At 38.2% G+C, this 16,137-nt stretch overlaps 1 protein-coding gene across 2 annotated transcripts in view; it reads right to left on the bottom strand.

Annotated features, from left to right (window-relative positions):
• The window catches only part of ROBO1 (roundabout guidance receptor 1), a 581,397-nt gene that overhangs the window by 337,899 nt on the left and 227,361 nt on the right, over window positions 1–16,137 (bottom strand). For both annotated transcript variants that reach the window (XM_079974735.1, XM_079974736.1), the window contains exon 3: window positions 8,667–8,750. In XM_079974735.1, coding sequence (XP_079830861.1) covers window positions 8,667–8,750 — 84 coding nt within the window. The remainder of the gene's footprint in view (window positions 1–8,666; window positions 8,751–16,137) is intronic.

The raw sequence follows: 16,137 nt of genomic DNA, 5'->3' as shown, positions 1-16,137 counted from the left end.
TTCGCTTTGTTCTGACATAGGTGTTGACAGGCAGCAATGAACATTAATGGGAAACTGACTGAAAAAGAAAAATGTTTCTTTGTTCCAGTCTTCAGGAATGCATCTTGAATAATACCTGCAGGATGGAGAGGGGAAGATTTGCCTGTAGCAAGTTTTGACTAGTTTGGCAGAATTACTAAGCAAATTTGGAGAAGAAGTAGTTTTTAAAAAACAGGTGGTGATTCCTCATTAATCTCTGTTCTTATTATTGATATTCATATGTTTTTCCCATACTTCACCAGAAGGTCCAAGGGTTGGTCACAGTGTGTGATTATATATATATATGTGTGTGTGTGTGTGTGTGTGTGTGTGTACACACACACACACACACACACACACACACCCCATAGAAAACAAGCACTCCCAAAACATAATTCTAGAATGTTTGCTTAAATTTTTCATCAACATACAGATTATTACAAACATACTATATGCGGTTCCCTTCATCCAAGGAAATTTGCCCTGTAAAGGCTGTCCCTCAAATTCCCAATCTTGTGAAAAGAGAGCCATGAACAAAAGATAAACGCCATAATTACTATGCTATGAAAGGATGCTTTTAAATTTTAAAATCTAATCATCGTCTGTTTACAAGGACTATCACACACTTCAGCCAAGTCTGGATTCTAGCATTCCAATATGAAGTCCTGAAGAAGTGCAGTTGTCATTCATACTGTACAGCTGTTAACAATGTGTGGAGATTAATCTTGCACACCTGTACATGGGCAAATCTTCCTTTTGAGACAATGAGAAGATCCTACGAAATTCCCTGTGGGCTGATTGCACAGTTTTCGTCTTGTTTACGTGCCCTGGGGATGCATATTCAAGTCTGATAAATGTTTATCCAGATGTTTAGTTATAAGAGGGGCATTGTGCATTGTCGATGACAGTGAACCCCTCTTGGAATGCAATTCTTTTTCAGCATTTTCTTCAAAAGCATCTGAAAATATTGTTATATTTACTGCTCAACTACCCAGTTTTACATTGTCCATCTACTTTAAAAAATCAGTGTTAATGGACATATATAGTTGTACATGGACATGCTCATCTATAAACTGGTTTGCATTCAATGTGCTTCTCATGTTTGTTTGAGCTTCCCTTTCTCTCCCCTTCCTCTGCTGTCTTCCCTGTGTTGTATCATAGATTGCAATAACTATTGTAACCATAATAAGTATCACCTTCAACAACCAACTCAGGTGTTTAAAAGTGACTTTGGTTTGGCAGGAAAATGGGCCCATCCAAAAATAAGGAAATAGTTTTTACATACTCTGGGGATCCCCTATGCATTAAGCAATATGTAAGTTTGAAAATCATAAGGGGATAAAAGTTTTTAAAATAGCCTGATAAACATTTGTGAATTTCCAGACTTGTAGAATGCTGAAGTGTTAGTTGAGTGAAAAAAAGAAAAATGTAAAAACTAGGGGCCTGGTGGGGAATTAGGCTCCCCAAGAGCTCATAATAACTATCTTTGATCTGAGGTGGGGTTGGGATAGGCCTAGAGTTTGAAAACAAAATAGATTTAACAGAAAAGGAAGTTTGTATAGGTGTATAACTGATTGTGCTTCTTTTTTTAGAGTATACTGTGTTCGTATTTAAAATGAAATTATTTTAATGGAAAAAAATGTGAGCAGTGGGTTGGATGTCTCAGTTTATTCTTTGATAAAACTTGTAATCAAGTTAGATAATGCACTTGATACTGAATTAGACTAACTGCTCAATTTTGGGGGGATGTCCTTGAAAATGCAAACAGTGAATAATAGTTATCATCATCACCATCATTGTGATTATCATCATCAGTGAATTATTAATTGTCTTCTAAATAGCCTTCTCAAGGCGATGTACACTAAAGATAATTAAAAACACAAAAGCAGCAAATACATGTAACACAAACTAAAACCATGTAAAGTAGACCCGGCAAAAAACTATTTATCTGGGGTTTTTTTACTAATTATATGCATCTTTTCCTATATGTTCTCAGTGTAACTGATTGTTACATGACCCACCAGGCTGAAAGCTACATTGTTCTCCCTCTGCCTGATAGTTCTCTATCAACTCTTTCTTCAGACAATTTTGCAGCAGGCTCTCTACTATAGAGAGCAGGTAAACTCCCCTCCAATTCTTCTCATCTGCAAGGGCATCCTCTTTGGCATCTTGACAACAATGCTATGCTTTCAATCCTTGGGAACAGTCTCTTTTTCCCATACTTCTCTGAATAGTTCAGCTAGTTTTGGTCACCCAGTGTTTAGCATGCATTAACTCCTGTTCAGTAGCTGTACCATTCTTTATCTACTTTATCGTATCCAGGAATTTGATAATTCAACTGGAACTATTTTAATGGACTGTCATGGTTGACTATCAGGGTTGTAGTAGGGCTAAGTCAGTGAGAATCTATTTGCAGTTTTCCATCCATCTAATTAAGCCTTCCATTTTGGAATTCAACAGGTTTTGTTTTGTTTTTGGTCATCCTTATCAGCATATCATCACCGATTTAAAACAATGTCTTGCTATTGATACATATCCCATTTCTTCAGCATGGCTTCATCTGCTTTTTAACAAAATTATTTTAAAATAGGAACTTTCTGTTCAGTGCTAATCTACACTTCACTTTACTCTGCTTTTCCTCTTTTGTATATCACTGCAGTGTAATCCTATGCACTTTTTTCTTGGAAGCAAGTCTCACTGTGTTCACTGTATTTAGGACTGCAGCTTTACAATCTTTGTTTCATTAAGCAGTTCTGAATAAAGCTATTTCATTTAACTTTTTAGGGTCTTCTTAAAACCATTCTTCAAGTTACTTTTGGAATGTCTTCATCATTTGTTTATGGAGATTTGCAGCACAAGCCTAACCATCTCTATTCAGAAGTAAGTCCTATTGAATTGAGTGGGTTTTACTCCCAGGAAAGTGGAATTCCATCTTTCCTGCTACACAAATATTATGATCACCATTTATTTGTAGACATTAAAGACCTGGAACTTGCAAGCTCTTTATGTAGAAGGCACTGATTAGTTTTGTCATAAATATTCAGTCTTTCCCTAAGAATATCACTAAATAACATAGTATTTGTGATTAGAAAATCAGGTCTAAAGCTCTATGAGCAACTGGCCATTTTGACTGATAACTTCCATTTATCCTGCAATATTTGCTAGACCGTGTTTGCACTGTATTTACATAGAAGTCACCCATAACGAAAAGTAGGTCATGTTTAGGTACCCTTTAAATTACAACTTGCAAACAGAGAATTAATCCTTGCACATGTCACAGTGCTTTTTATTATAAAAAAACCAGAATCTACTTCTGTAGAATAAATGATATTAGTTAATGACTTTCTGTCTCTTATCATTGCTATTCCTGTCCTCTCAGATAAGGTTATTAAAATATGTACACTTTAACACATTAAAAAACTATATTGTGGGACAACTGAAATGTCACAGTGAATGATAAGTAATATTATGTTAAGTATGCAATGTTTTGGAAGTTTCTCTTGAATATATACCACTAATAAGGATTGTAAATACCTTCCTAATAAGAAGTAGTGAACCTTATCTGAAAATGTTTAGCTGTGCTTCTAATTGAACAAGTCATCATAAGAAACAGTGTAATATAAGCTATATTCAGTGAACTGTTAAATAATGCCTCAGTATTTTATAACAAAATAAAAGAAAAAAAATTCCTTCCAGTAGCACCTTAAAGACCAACTAAGTTAGTTCTAGGTATGAGCTTTCGTGTGCATGCACACTTCTTCAGATACACTGAAACAGAAGTCACCAGACCCTTCTATATAGTGAGAAGGTGGGGAGGGGTATTACTCAGAAGGGTGGTGGGAATGGGTGATTGGCAGATAGCTGTGATGAGCCTGTTGACGACTCTTAACGACTGCAATAGGTCTTACAGGAAAAAGCAAGGGGTGAGAAGGTGAAAAATGGCTTTGTCATGTATAATGAGATAAGAATCCAATGTCTTTGTTAAGACCAGGTCTCTCCATGGTTTTAAGTTTTAAGTTGGCTATCTGCCAATCACCCATTCCCACCACCCTTCTGAGTAATAGAAGGGTCTGGTGACTTCTGTTTCAGTGTATCTGAAGAAGTGTGCATGCACACGAAAGCTCATACCTAGAACTAACTTAGTTGGTCTTTAAGGTGCTACTGGAAGGAATTTTTTTTTCTTTTATTTTGTTTTGACTATGGCAGACCAACACGGCTACCTACCTGTAATCAGTATTTTATGTCATGGCAGGCTAAACAGAAAATGTGCTGGCATCTTTTTTATAATGCACAAGCATATTTCAGTAACAAAGCACATAGAAATTACTTTGCAGTCGTTGATCAATAAATGGGGGAGATAAGAAAAACCTCACAATTTCTAATTGAAGCCCTTCAACAATCAAGAACCAGTTCTAGACTTGCACAGTGATCATCCTGCCCTCCACCTTCTGTCCTGGCTGCTGTGTGCAGCCGGGTTGTAGACACAATAGTGGCTGCACCAGTCCAAAGCCCTGCTGGTTGACCGCCCCTGCTGGTTGAACCCTGTATGACTATTAAGCTAGAACTTCTGACTACTGTACAGTTGTATGTGCTTTTGTTGAGGAAGCACTGGAAAGTTATAGGCCGCTTCTACAATATCACTTTAGCAATTGCCATTCTTTGTTTGTACCATCTAGACAATACCGTGGTTGACCTTTTGCATTCCTGTATTTACTGTATTATATGGATTTTCATATTTGCTCCCCCTTTTTTGTAGCACCAGTATGCTTGGTGTAATGAGCGTGGATAGGGATTCTTAATGACAAGCCTATTAATTGCTCCATTGTTTCCCAACGTGAGGGAGGCTTTAATTAATTTCTTTTCCTTATTTTATTTTTAATAACAGAACAGGACTAGCTACAGGTAGGTAGCCGTGTTGGTCTGCCACAGTCGAAAAAAATTAAAAAATCCTTCCAGTAGCACCTTAGAGACCAACTAAGTTTGTTCTTGGAATGAGCTTTCATGTGCATGCACACTTCAGATACACTGAAACAGAAGTCACCAGACCCTTATATATAGTGAGAGGGTGGGGAGAGGCATTACTCAGAAGGGTGGTGGTAATGGGTGATTAGCTGATAGGTGTGGTAAAACTGTTGATGACTGTTTACCACACCTATCAGCCAATCACCCATTATAAGTAGGGTATACACATGGGGAAGTGGGTCTGCTTGCCCAATGGACTTTTCAGGGAAAGGGTTCAAAAGAGGATAAAATGTTTGAAGTGAAAAGAATATCCATCTGCTGAGGCAACTTCATTAATTCTGTTATTCTCCCTGTTTTGCCACAGGTGAAATCACCACAATATAGACAGAAAAAGAGAGTGTGTTTACCTAGTTACCTCAGTAACAAACATGCATAGTCTTCCCTCTTTCCCCTATTACATAGAAAACAATTGCTATACATGTCTTTAGTGGCATAATCCCATAGCGGAATCTGATTGGTTATGCAACATTTTGACATCATCATGATGGCTATGTTACCTTCATTTACAGGAAACACATAGCCAATAATATGACAATAGTGGGGATTGTGGGGGGTGAGTGGAATTATCTATGGCTTCAAAGAAACTGTTACAGATAGGAAGCCATGTTGGTCTGCCATAGTCAAAACAAAAAAAATTCCTTCCAGTAGCACCTTAAAGACCAACTAAGTTAGTTCTTGGTATGAGCTTTCGTGTGCATGCACACTTCTTCAGATACACAGTGTGTATCTGAAGAAGTGTGCATGCACACGAAAGCTCATACCAAGAACTAACTTAGTTGGTCTTTAAGGTGCTACTGGAAGGAATTTTTTTTTGTTTCAAAGAAACTGTAGGCAGTAAGAAGTTGCAACAGCAGGGAGAAGGTAATGGGCACAGGAGAATATTATTTCATGCTTCATATCAAATATTCATACAAGCAAACATGTAACGTATTACTACTTTGCATTGTGAGGTTATGATCAAATGCTAATCCTACGTATAGAACCATATAATCAGGGTTGCTTCCTCAATATCATATGAGACGAGTTAAAGTTTGGAGTTAAGTGGCAAAGAAATGCAAAAAGCAGAGTTTGTTAATATTCAGTTAGCACCTAAAAAAGGTAAAGGACCCGTGACGGTTAAGTCCAGTCACAGACGACTCTGGGGTTGCGGCACTCATCTCACTTTACTGGCTGAGGGAGCCGATATTTGTCCAGAGACAGTTTCTCCGGGTCATGTGGCCAGCATGATTAAGCCGCTTCTGGCGAAACAGAGCAGTGTACGGAAACGCCGTTTACCTTCCCGCCGGAGCGGTACCTATTTATCTACTTGCACTTTGACGTGCTTTCGAACTGCTAGGTTGGCAGGAGCTGGGACTGAGCAATGGGAGCTCACCCCATTGTGGGGATTCGAACTGCTGACCTTCCGATCGGCAAGCCCTAGACTCAGTGGTTTAGACCACAGCGCCACCCACGTCCCTCTCAGTTAGCACCTACATTCATCCAAAATAAGCACAGTGACCCTTCAAAAGCAGGCAAGTCACTGTTTATTTTGCATAAATTTCTGTTCTTTTTTTGTCACAATCTGCTTTTTGAATTTAGTCATTTAACATTGGCTTTCACATTACACAGCATTATACACATGTCTACTGAGGAATACACCATGTATCTGATAATGCAAGCTTTAATCTTTAGTCCACAGAAAATTATGTCATCATAATCTCATCTACAGCTCCCATCATTCTGACCATTACCATGCTGGTTGGGGGTGATGGGAGTTGTAGTCCAAAACATTTAGAGGACACCAGGTTGGTAGAAGCTGCAGGAAAAGGAAGAAAACCTTCCTATGTTGTATTTGTATGACTAGAGAAGGGGAGCTTAGTTTTGGAACCTTTGGTCCAAAGTCACATGGGGAAGTCATCCTAAGAAAAACCCAGGAAAAGAATGACGCCACAGTTTCCTGAGGAAGAAGTTTAATGTGCAGGGGCATTTACTATCCATACTTCAAGCTCCCATTGCTTGTGGCAGCAAGAGAATACCAGCCATTGAGTAATGAAGAAACTAGGACAGGAGAAGTGAGAAGGGTGGGGGGGGGGAGCAAAATAATGAATTTGTTGATATCTAGCAACAGAGATTTCAACCTGTCTGGAATTCCTTTCACCAGATATCATATGCATATACACCAATTTCACCATAGTAGGTCTTTTTTCAGGACAAGTTATCAGCAATTAACACGCTCCAGAGCTCTGTTGTGCAAACAGATCTTCTTTCAATTTAATATTACTGAAAGCTCTACATGGGACGTAATGTGTGGAGTTTTCCCTGATACAGAACTAGAGAAGGAACCCTTTAATTAGGAGAAACCTCCATGTTGTCATTGGAATTGTGGAATAAGTGATAATGAGTCTGAGTTCAAATGCTTTTAAATATGAAACCACCATTTTATGTTGTCTGAAAGAACAGTAAGTTGACTTAAATTTCACACATCTGGCATAAAACAATATAAGATTCTGTTGTGCCTTGTACTTTTTTTTTTGAGGGGGCACCCAGATGTGCCTTGTAGTTTTTAATTTTAGAAGTCTGAGAGACATGCTGCCATTTCTTAGTATTATCTACTTCACACACCAAGAGGGAGAGATGGATAATATCACTTCTTGCAAAGGAAAAAAAATAAAATGAATTTGGCAAAATAAACAAATAAGTAAAAACGTGTGAGCTACAAAGTGTTGCAAGAGACAATTGCTAGGAACTAGTAAAGCAAGCCAGTATAATTACATAAAGTGCTGTATATATATACAGTAATTATGATTAAAAATTATCACCTTACCATCTATATAACTGAAGTACATGGAGTTTTACATTTAATAAAATGTCCACTCGTAAGCAATTAAAATAATCTCTACAAATGCATGTTGTTGTTGTTGTTTTTTTTAAAATCTTAAATTGATACCTTTTCTTTAAAGGAGTATAACACAGTCTATAGCAGAAAGTGCAATAATCCACTTGTCATTTTCTACAGATCAAGTTATTTCAGATTATCATCAGCTAGCCTTGCTGATACTGACTAGCACTTAACTTTATGAATAATCTCAATGGGAGAGATTCAGAGTTGACACTTGCATAATTGAGATGACAGTAGGGTTAATTGTGCAGTGCTCAGTGTTAATAAGGATAGAAGAATTGAAAAAAGATTTCTGATGCACCATCCTGTCACTGTGCCTGTTAATCATTTGATGTAGTCTCATGTGATATAGCTCTAACATGCCTAATGTAATACAGACTAAAGAATACTGCAAAAGGGAAAAAAGTATATTGTATCTACATATAAGAGAGATTAAAACAGATTTTCATCTTTTAAAAATCAAGTATTTGACATAAACATTACATGGAGTTTTCTGAAAAATCCAGACAATGGATAAGCAATGTCATTCAAACAATACTGTTTGCCTTTCAATAACAGTCGTAAACAACTTCATCAGACTTCAAAAAAGCAACTCATAAAAAAATTCAGAAGTGTCTTTTGAACTTCTGGGTTGATTACCAATGTTTTATGATAGTGGCATCAAGGATGATTAAACAGTTATTTACTGATGGGAATGGCAGATGGAAATGGGAAAGTGGAAGTAGTAGTTTTGAAAGATACACTCTACCTGTGTAGCCCAGAGAATTGTCCTCATTATCTGAGGTGGGAAGTGGTGTTCCGCTGTCGTTTCCTCTCTCGAGGTCATCAGAGTCTGTTGGAAATAACATCAGAGCTGCTGATGGGGTCATAGTAGTAACAGTAGTTGCCATTTCCATCAAATAGTGTCCATACACAAGTAAATCCACATATGACAGAAAAACAAACAGTGACAGCACACAGCATACTTTATCCTTCCACACCATTGGCTGGATTAACTTCTGTAATATCTTCAGCAACATTCTTTGTGGTTTTAAAATTCCTCTTGTGTTTACTGTGTCCCTAGTTTTATTCTTCTGTTGCACCTTCACTCTGATTTCACAGCTTGCGAAGTGTTCTGTCTACACTCTGCAGAGCAGCCAGCACATGCTGTGGTGGACATATGGGGAAGAGGAGGCTGGGTGGTTGAATGCTAGCATTGCTAATTTTCTACCTTATTGTTAATCAAAGCTATTGACTGTGATCACTCCCCATCATTGCTTCATCTCCTGGCAATTACAGACTCAGGGGACTTTACCTCTTTGTAGGAAGGGGAAAAAGCAGTGTCTTGTCAAATAAGGAGGAAGGCTTGTATAAGCACTATTTCTTATCCAGGGGTGGAGCAAAGGAAAGGAGAATTATCACATCTAGCAAAAGGCAACAGTTTATAGTAATCAGAAAGAGATATTTTCCTGAACTGAAGGGCAATATTAAGGACATCATTTTTAAATGTTTTAAAAATCTCATAGAGTATAGTCCAGCAAAATTAAACTGCAAACAAAATATTTTCAAATAGTTTGATGCCATTCATAGTGCAGCAGAGCAAAAATGTATTTAAAAATGGGGGAAATTATCTTAAGAGCAAAAATATGAATCATTGGTGCTAGTAGGAGAATAACTATACAGAGAGCTGATTGTACTATATTTTTAAAACAATATTTAATCATACTGAAATAGAACTTTCTGATGGGCTTTTATTTCAGTATGATTAAATATTGTTTTAAAAATATAGTACAATCAGCTCTCTGTATAGTTATTCTCCTACTAGCACCAATGATTCATATTTTGGGGGGGGGGGCAAGGGAGAACTGAAATAACTTTACTATCCAAAATATGGCTATAATCTCCCTTGCCCCCCCCCCAAATCATGCAGAAATAATAGGTAGCATTCTAGAAATATTATGTACTGTGTGCTTTCTCTCTCTTTTTTTGCAAATGTCTTGTTTAAACGGTATCCTAGCTAGTCATCTAAGTACTTACATTTTATTCATAAATCTATGTACTTTATCACAGAGAAGTCAATGCACTTGGAAAAAAGTATAGTACTTCTGATATTACATATTCAGAATACCTGCCATTCTTAAATAAGATAAATACAGTGATTAAACAATATTTATTTCAACCCTTTTATTCAGTACAGTACACATATATTCTGACCATGGTGGAAGATAGGCATTTTTTGCTTTGATAAAAAGTACAACCCTTTTCAGACTAGTCTTTCCATTAGAAAGCAAAATGTAAAAAAAAACTTGGATGTATCCCTTTACATTACTGAGGTCTCCTTTTTAAAAAGCCTTTGTGGATAAGATAGAGGAGAAAGGTGAAAACCCCTCATTTATTTGTCCATTTGTCTTGCTACCACAGTAATATGTAATCTCATGAACATCTTTGAAAACTTCTCTGAAAGAGACTGTTGCAAATGAATCAAAAGTCCTCTCTAATACACTGTTCTATTATTTGCATGCAGGGAGCTATTGGACATGTTGTGAATTGTAACTGTTGAAGGCAACAGGATAGGCCTCTTCCTAAATTAAATGGCAGAGATTTCATGCTTTCTCTTTCAGTTTTTTGAAGGTGCATGGTACAAAATAAAAAAATAGAGATCAAATCAGTACTAAAAATGCTAGTACAGTAAGTTTACAGCTTGTGTGCATTCAACTTTACATGTGTGATAAAAATTAAAAATAAAAAGGGGGCTGGGTTCTGGGGAAAACGACACTGGCAACCCCACCCGCTATTAAACCCAATTGGTATTGACTATCCATGGAATGTAACCCCTGCGTAAGTTGCAGGCCTACTCTACACCAGAACTTAGAGCACTTAGAACTGAAGTTCTACTTGGGATTCTGCCTCTCTCTGTCTCTTCCAGCCACACCATGCTAGACCTGGTCGAGCATCCATGAAATTCTGTGGTTAGAGTCCTTGTAATAACATTGATACAAAAGTTGTGCTAATAAAACTGTACCCTAGGTAAACAACTTCTCTACATTCTCCTGAGCTCCTGGAAAAATCTTGCAGTGCAAGATTTCTCATATCATGTAGAGACACAAAGTGGCCGGGCTTTGGAATCGCTGGAAAGGAGACCTCTGCAGCTTCTGTTTATTTGAGAAGGCTCTCTATATGTGCAATGTAACAGTATTTTTTTTTAAAAAAACAAACCAAGCACAGGTGATTCTAAAAAATGCTTACCCAACAAATGTTTTCAAGGATTTAGCATTAAGAGAAGTGGAATCATGAAATGCTTCAGGCAACAGGGAAAAGGAAAAGATGGGGCAGCTGGCCTGCTTGAGCCCCTGCCAGCTTACAGCGAGTAGGAGAAGAGATTCATGGTGTATCTCCCCTTGTTTCATGGTGGATTGCCCCTTGTTGTATGTTGAGATTTAAGAAGGAGTAAACAAAGTTTCTCCATAACTTTCCTCCATGCCATCTATACAGAAATAAAGAGTTAATGCTCAGGGCTGAATGTGATCCCTCTAATGTGCAAGTGTCAGGTGGGTAGTTTAGGAGGGAAATAAAATATTGCTATTTCCCATTTTAACCTACCTGAAATACAGTTCTCTCTTGCTTGAGCTGGCTAGAGCCTTGAATTGAAACATTTTTGTTAGGGCTGGAAATACACTGAAATATTTTGTTGCTGGTTGCCACCTGTTTTAAATACTAATACTGAGTTTGAATGCGTAGGTAGCACTGAAGAGATTCCCGTCTTAAGCTACTTAGAATATAAGTCAGTGACTCCTTTTCATCTCTTGACCAGTTCACACCTGACTTTCCAAAAGAAGCAATAAATCAGATCTTCAATGGGACTAAAGCATGCAGTGAAGCATTGTTCAGTGTAGTACTGAACATTACCATAAAGGTAAAGGGACCCCTGACCATTAGGTCCAGTCGTGACCGACTCTGGGGTTGTGGCGCTCATCTCGCTTCATTGGCCGAGGGAGCCGGCGTACAGCTTCCGGGTCATGTGGCCAGCATGACTAAGCCGCTTCTGGCAAACCAGAGCAGCGCACAAAAACGCCGGAGCGGTACCTATTTATCTACTTGCACTTTGACGTGCTTTCGAACTGCTAGGTTGGCAGGATCAGGGACTGAGCGAGGGGATTCAAACTGCCAACCTTCGGATCGGCAAGTCCTAGGCTCTGTGGTTTAACCCACAGCACCACCTATGTGTCTCTTAATTGCATCTAATACTACAAACACAAAGAGCTGGATTATTTTTAGGAAATGCACTTGATAACAAATATTGATAATCTGCAGCAGATTATATAGTTCCAACAGTATGCTAGCTACAGCAGATCTAACCATACGTAAAGAGTGCTTCATACATTATGTTTTTAAAGATATGTGCTTGCTGCAGCAAAGTTTAACGAATCATGGCTCCCCAGATATACATATATGTCTTTCAAAACTTAGTGTTTGCTTTCTCACACATTAATGCATTAAGCAGATATACTGTATGCACATGCTAAAAGTGTAGTATGTCAAATAGCCCTAGCAAGCATATGTGAATAACATTTGCTTTGAATTACAATGTAGCCAATGTATTAATCAGTATCACTCTGATTCTACTCTGTGTTCACACACACACACACACACACACACACACACACACAGACATTAAGAGAACTGCCCACATTTTTTTCATATAGTTAGGGTAAAACTGAACACTGCAAATAGTTGATACTTTCTGAAAGAATATAAGGTGCAATAAATATTTAAATACAGGTTCAATAAATATTTAAAAGATGCAACATATTTAGTTTTAGTACTACTCATTTATAATTATGTTGATTAAATCCATTGACTTCCCTCCTTCAATCAATATTTAACACCATTTAAATCTTAGTTGCCTACTACTGATATATCACAGTTTCTTTAATTCTAATAAATTACATTCTAATTTACATTAGACTTCAAATACATATTCCACCAGGATACGCTGGCCAGGGGTATGATCAAGTGCTTTTGTATAGTTTTCATAGGTTTCTTGTTCAGTTCTGATGATCTCAGCTAAAATGATTTGGCATTTCCATATTATTAAACAAAAACAACTTAACGTCTGAAGTCCATTCTGTGTTAGAAGTTTTGAGTCTTCTATTCATTTTCACTAAATAATCTAGATTTCACCAAATTAATTAAGAGCAGAAGGTGATCTGTTAAGTGCATAGGCCACATGTACAATAAAATGGATTGTTGCTTTAAACCAAACTGAGGCAGGAACCATTTCAGTGAACATTGACTTTCTTTGTTGCTTTCCACATTCTTAACATTACAAAGTGATCTTTAAAGACACATCATTTCTCACACTAGGGTTTCAGTGTGTTCAGCACTCTTTTTCAGATGCATCTTCCTACATTACTCTAGATTAGTGAAAGGAATCAATGAGAATTGATCCAATTTGCAGAACACAGTTCTAATATTGATAGTAGTTTATACACATTTGCTTTTGCCTAATCTTTTATTAATGATCATCTTCAAAATGTCAATTAATATTGCTGTCCATAAATTCAGTAATATGGGCTAGATAGAAATCAACTAATTAAAGAAGAGATGCTCAAAGGAAACAAAACAAAACACAGAGTAAGATGAAGGAAAAAGACGTTTTGGTGATCTGTTTTCCTTATACTACTTTGAGAAACAGTAATCACTGTTATACAGTTTACCTATCAGAGGAAAAAGGTCAATTTAATTTCATTACTTTCATCAAAACTGTGTATTAGAAAATGAAATGTGGTAAGCAAATAGATTCTCATCTGTTTTTTGTTATCTATTCATTTTGAGAAAAATACTGTGTAACATGAATGCACACTTAGCAGGGAAAGAATTCAAATACCTATGTGTTCATACAGGAGCAAACATTCCCCAGAGGTTCCTAGGGGGCATTCCTGAGAGTAGTGGAGTGGCATATTTATTTGAGAAAGGAGGGCCTATCCTATCTGAAGCATCCTAGCTGAGGCTGTCCCAATGCCCCTCTGGGTGTTTACTAATGCACCAACATAGACTCAAGGGGTGGGTAGGTTGCTATGCCCTATGGCACGGGTGGGAAACATCTAATGCAGTCTTCTGGACTTTATAACTGGCCATCCAGACTATCTCCAGGCCAAACATCCTCCAAACTGCAACACACCCGTCACCAGCTTGACACCCTGCTTAAATATGTTTGCCTGACTGGAATGTGGCCATGAACTCTGATAGTGCTTCTTGATTTCTGGATGGAGGTTAGAATGGAATGTGTGAGTGTGTAGAAACTATCTTACTGTGCAAAGGTATAATTCGCATCCATTGCTTTGTCCACTTTCGCCTCTGGCCTCACCCACCACTGACATGTGCCCCCCAGAAGGCTGCATAGAAGGGAATGTGGTCTCCAGCCTTAAAAGGATTCCTCACTGAGGAGATTTCACCCCTCCCATATCCAAGAATCTCCTGATGAGTCTGCTGATTCTCCAGAGAGGAGGGGGCGTGTTCTGCTCTCTACTTATTCAGCTCCAGCACCACATCAGTCAGTCAGTCAGTCAGTCAGTCAGTGTGTCAGTCAGTGTGTCGGAGAGAGAGAGACTGAGTGTTACAGATCATGTGTAGAGGTAAGGTTGCTGCTAAGAGCAGCTGCAGACACTCAGTGTAGTGCAACACTCATTTATGCTTAGACCTCATTTAGCTCTGTATATAGTTTGTATGATAGTTGTAGATAGAATAAAAGAAGTTATTCTACAGAGCTGCTCTCCGAGTCATTTATGCTCTGCTGTACTCTGCTATACTCTGCTGTGCGACGACTGTCTTCTTGTTGGAGTGAATCCGGTGCTCACAACTCTAAGCTGTGAGTCCACAGCACTTTGACCTGTTCCTGTGCAGAAGGTGGTCTCTGGAAGTGCTACCCAGCTCGTCTAGCCCAGTCGGGGCTGAAGTAGATGAGTCCAGTTCGTGGCACTGGCTCAAGGGTGATGCTGACACTCACCCCTGGTTTATAGGAATTCCATCTTTCTCTTTAGACTTCCTGTCCTGTGAGTGCTAATCTTTAGTGTTTGTGTCTTGGGTTGGGTACCTGATGGATTCTGCTGATATGCTGCTCATCAATATTCCTGTCTCAGCTGCTCAAGATTGTCTCAATTTGTGTTGACGGCTTCTAGGATGGAGTATTTTTAACTTCTATGCTGACGTCTCAGGATATGGAGGACCACATGGCCACAATGAGAGCCATGGTTGTGCTGCTCCTTGGATTGCAGATTCTAGAGGTTGGTGCTGGAGGATTGTTACTGACCCCTTGGTGGTTATTCTATGAGATTTCACAGGTCTGTTTTAACCCACATGCTGTTTAATGTCTATGTTAAACCACTGACTACAGCACTTGACAGGATAAGGTCCAATAGGCTATGACTCAACTCAGAAGAAACAGAGGTACTGTTAGTTTGTGGTTCAACTGCCCAACCTAGTTTGGAATGGGTGTCCTCCTAAGAGACCTCTTTGTCTCCATCTATACTCTTAGACCTAGCCAGACTTTACCTTCCTATTAGATGTAAAAAAGCTTAAAGAACTAGGTTCATAGAGTAGGAGAGATCTTGGATCCAGCACTGTTGCAGGAGGGAGAGGTGTTGTTCCCTTTTAGTTTAGAGGACCTTCAGACAAAGATAGGTAGAGAGGTAACTACAACATGTGTCCATCTTTTTGACTAGTTTGCAAAGGCTTTAATTTTAGTAAAAGTATACTAATATGTGTTTTTGATTCCACCTATTTGGAATATGTGGAAGACAGAAGTGCCTGGCGTGCTCTGGTCCATGGGGTCACAAAGAGTCGGACACGACTAAACGACTAAGCAACAACAAATTTGGAATATGTCAATCTTCATGGAAAAACAGCAATATGATCATATTTTGTGCTTTACCAACTGCCAACAAAACTAAGAATATTATTTTTAAAATCAGATGAACAAAACAGAAACTGGTCAATTTTTTCTAAATGATAAACAAAATCCATCCACGCACACGGCAAAAGCCTAAGAATCTGAACTGGGAAAGATTACTAAATAGATTATAAGTTAATGTATCACTCTCCAGTAATCTATAATAAAAGTTTGTCCAAGGCTCTCATTCCTCTATGTGATCAATGTGAACCTCAAAAGAAAGCACAGGGTCAAAATTACCTAAAAGTTTATGAACTTGGCTGGGAGAATGAAAGCAAATTCTGAAATGAAA

This window comes from Podarcis cretensis (assembly GCF_951804945.1).
Source record: "Podarcis cretensis genome assembly, chromosome: 4".
Taxonomy (NCBI): Eukaryota; Metazoa; Chordata; class Lepidosauria; order Squamata; family Lacertidae; genus Podarcis; species Podarcis cretensis.
This window is presented reverse-complemented; position numbering and strand designations above follow the sequence as displayed.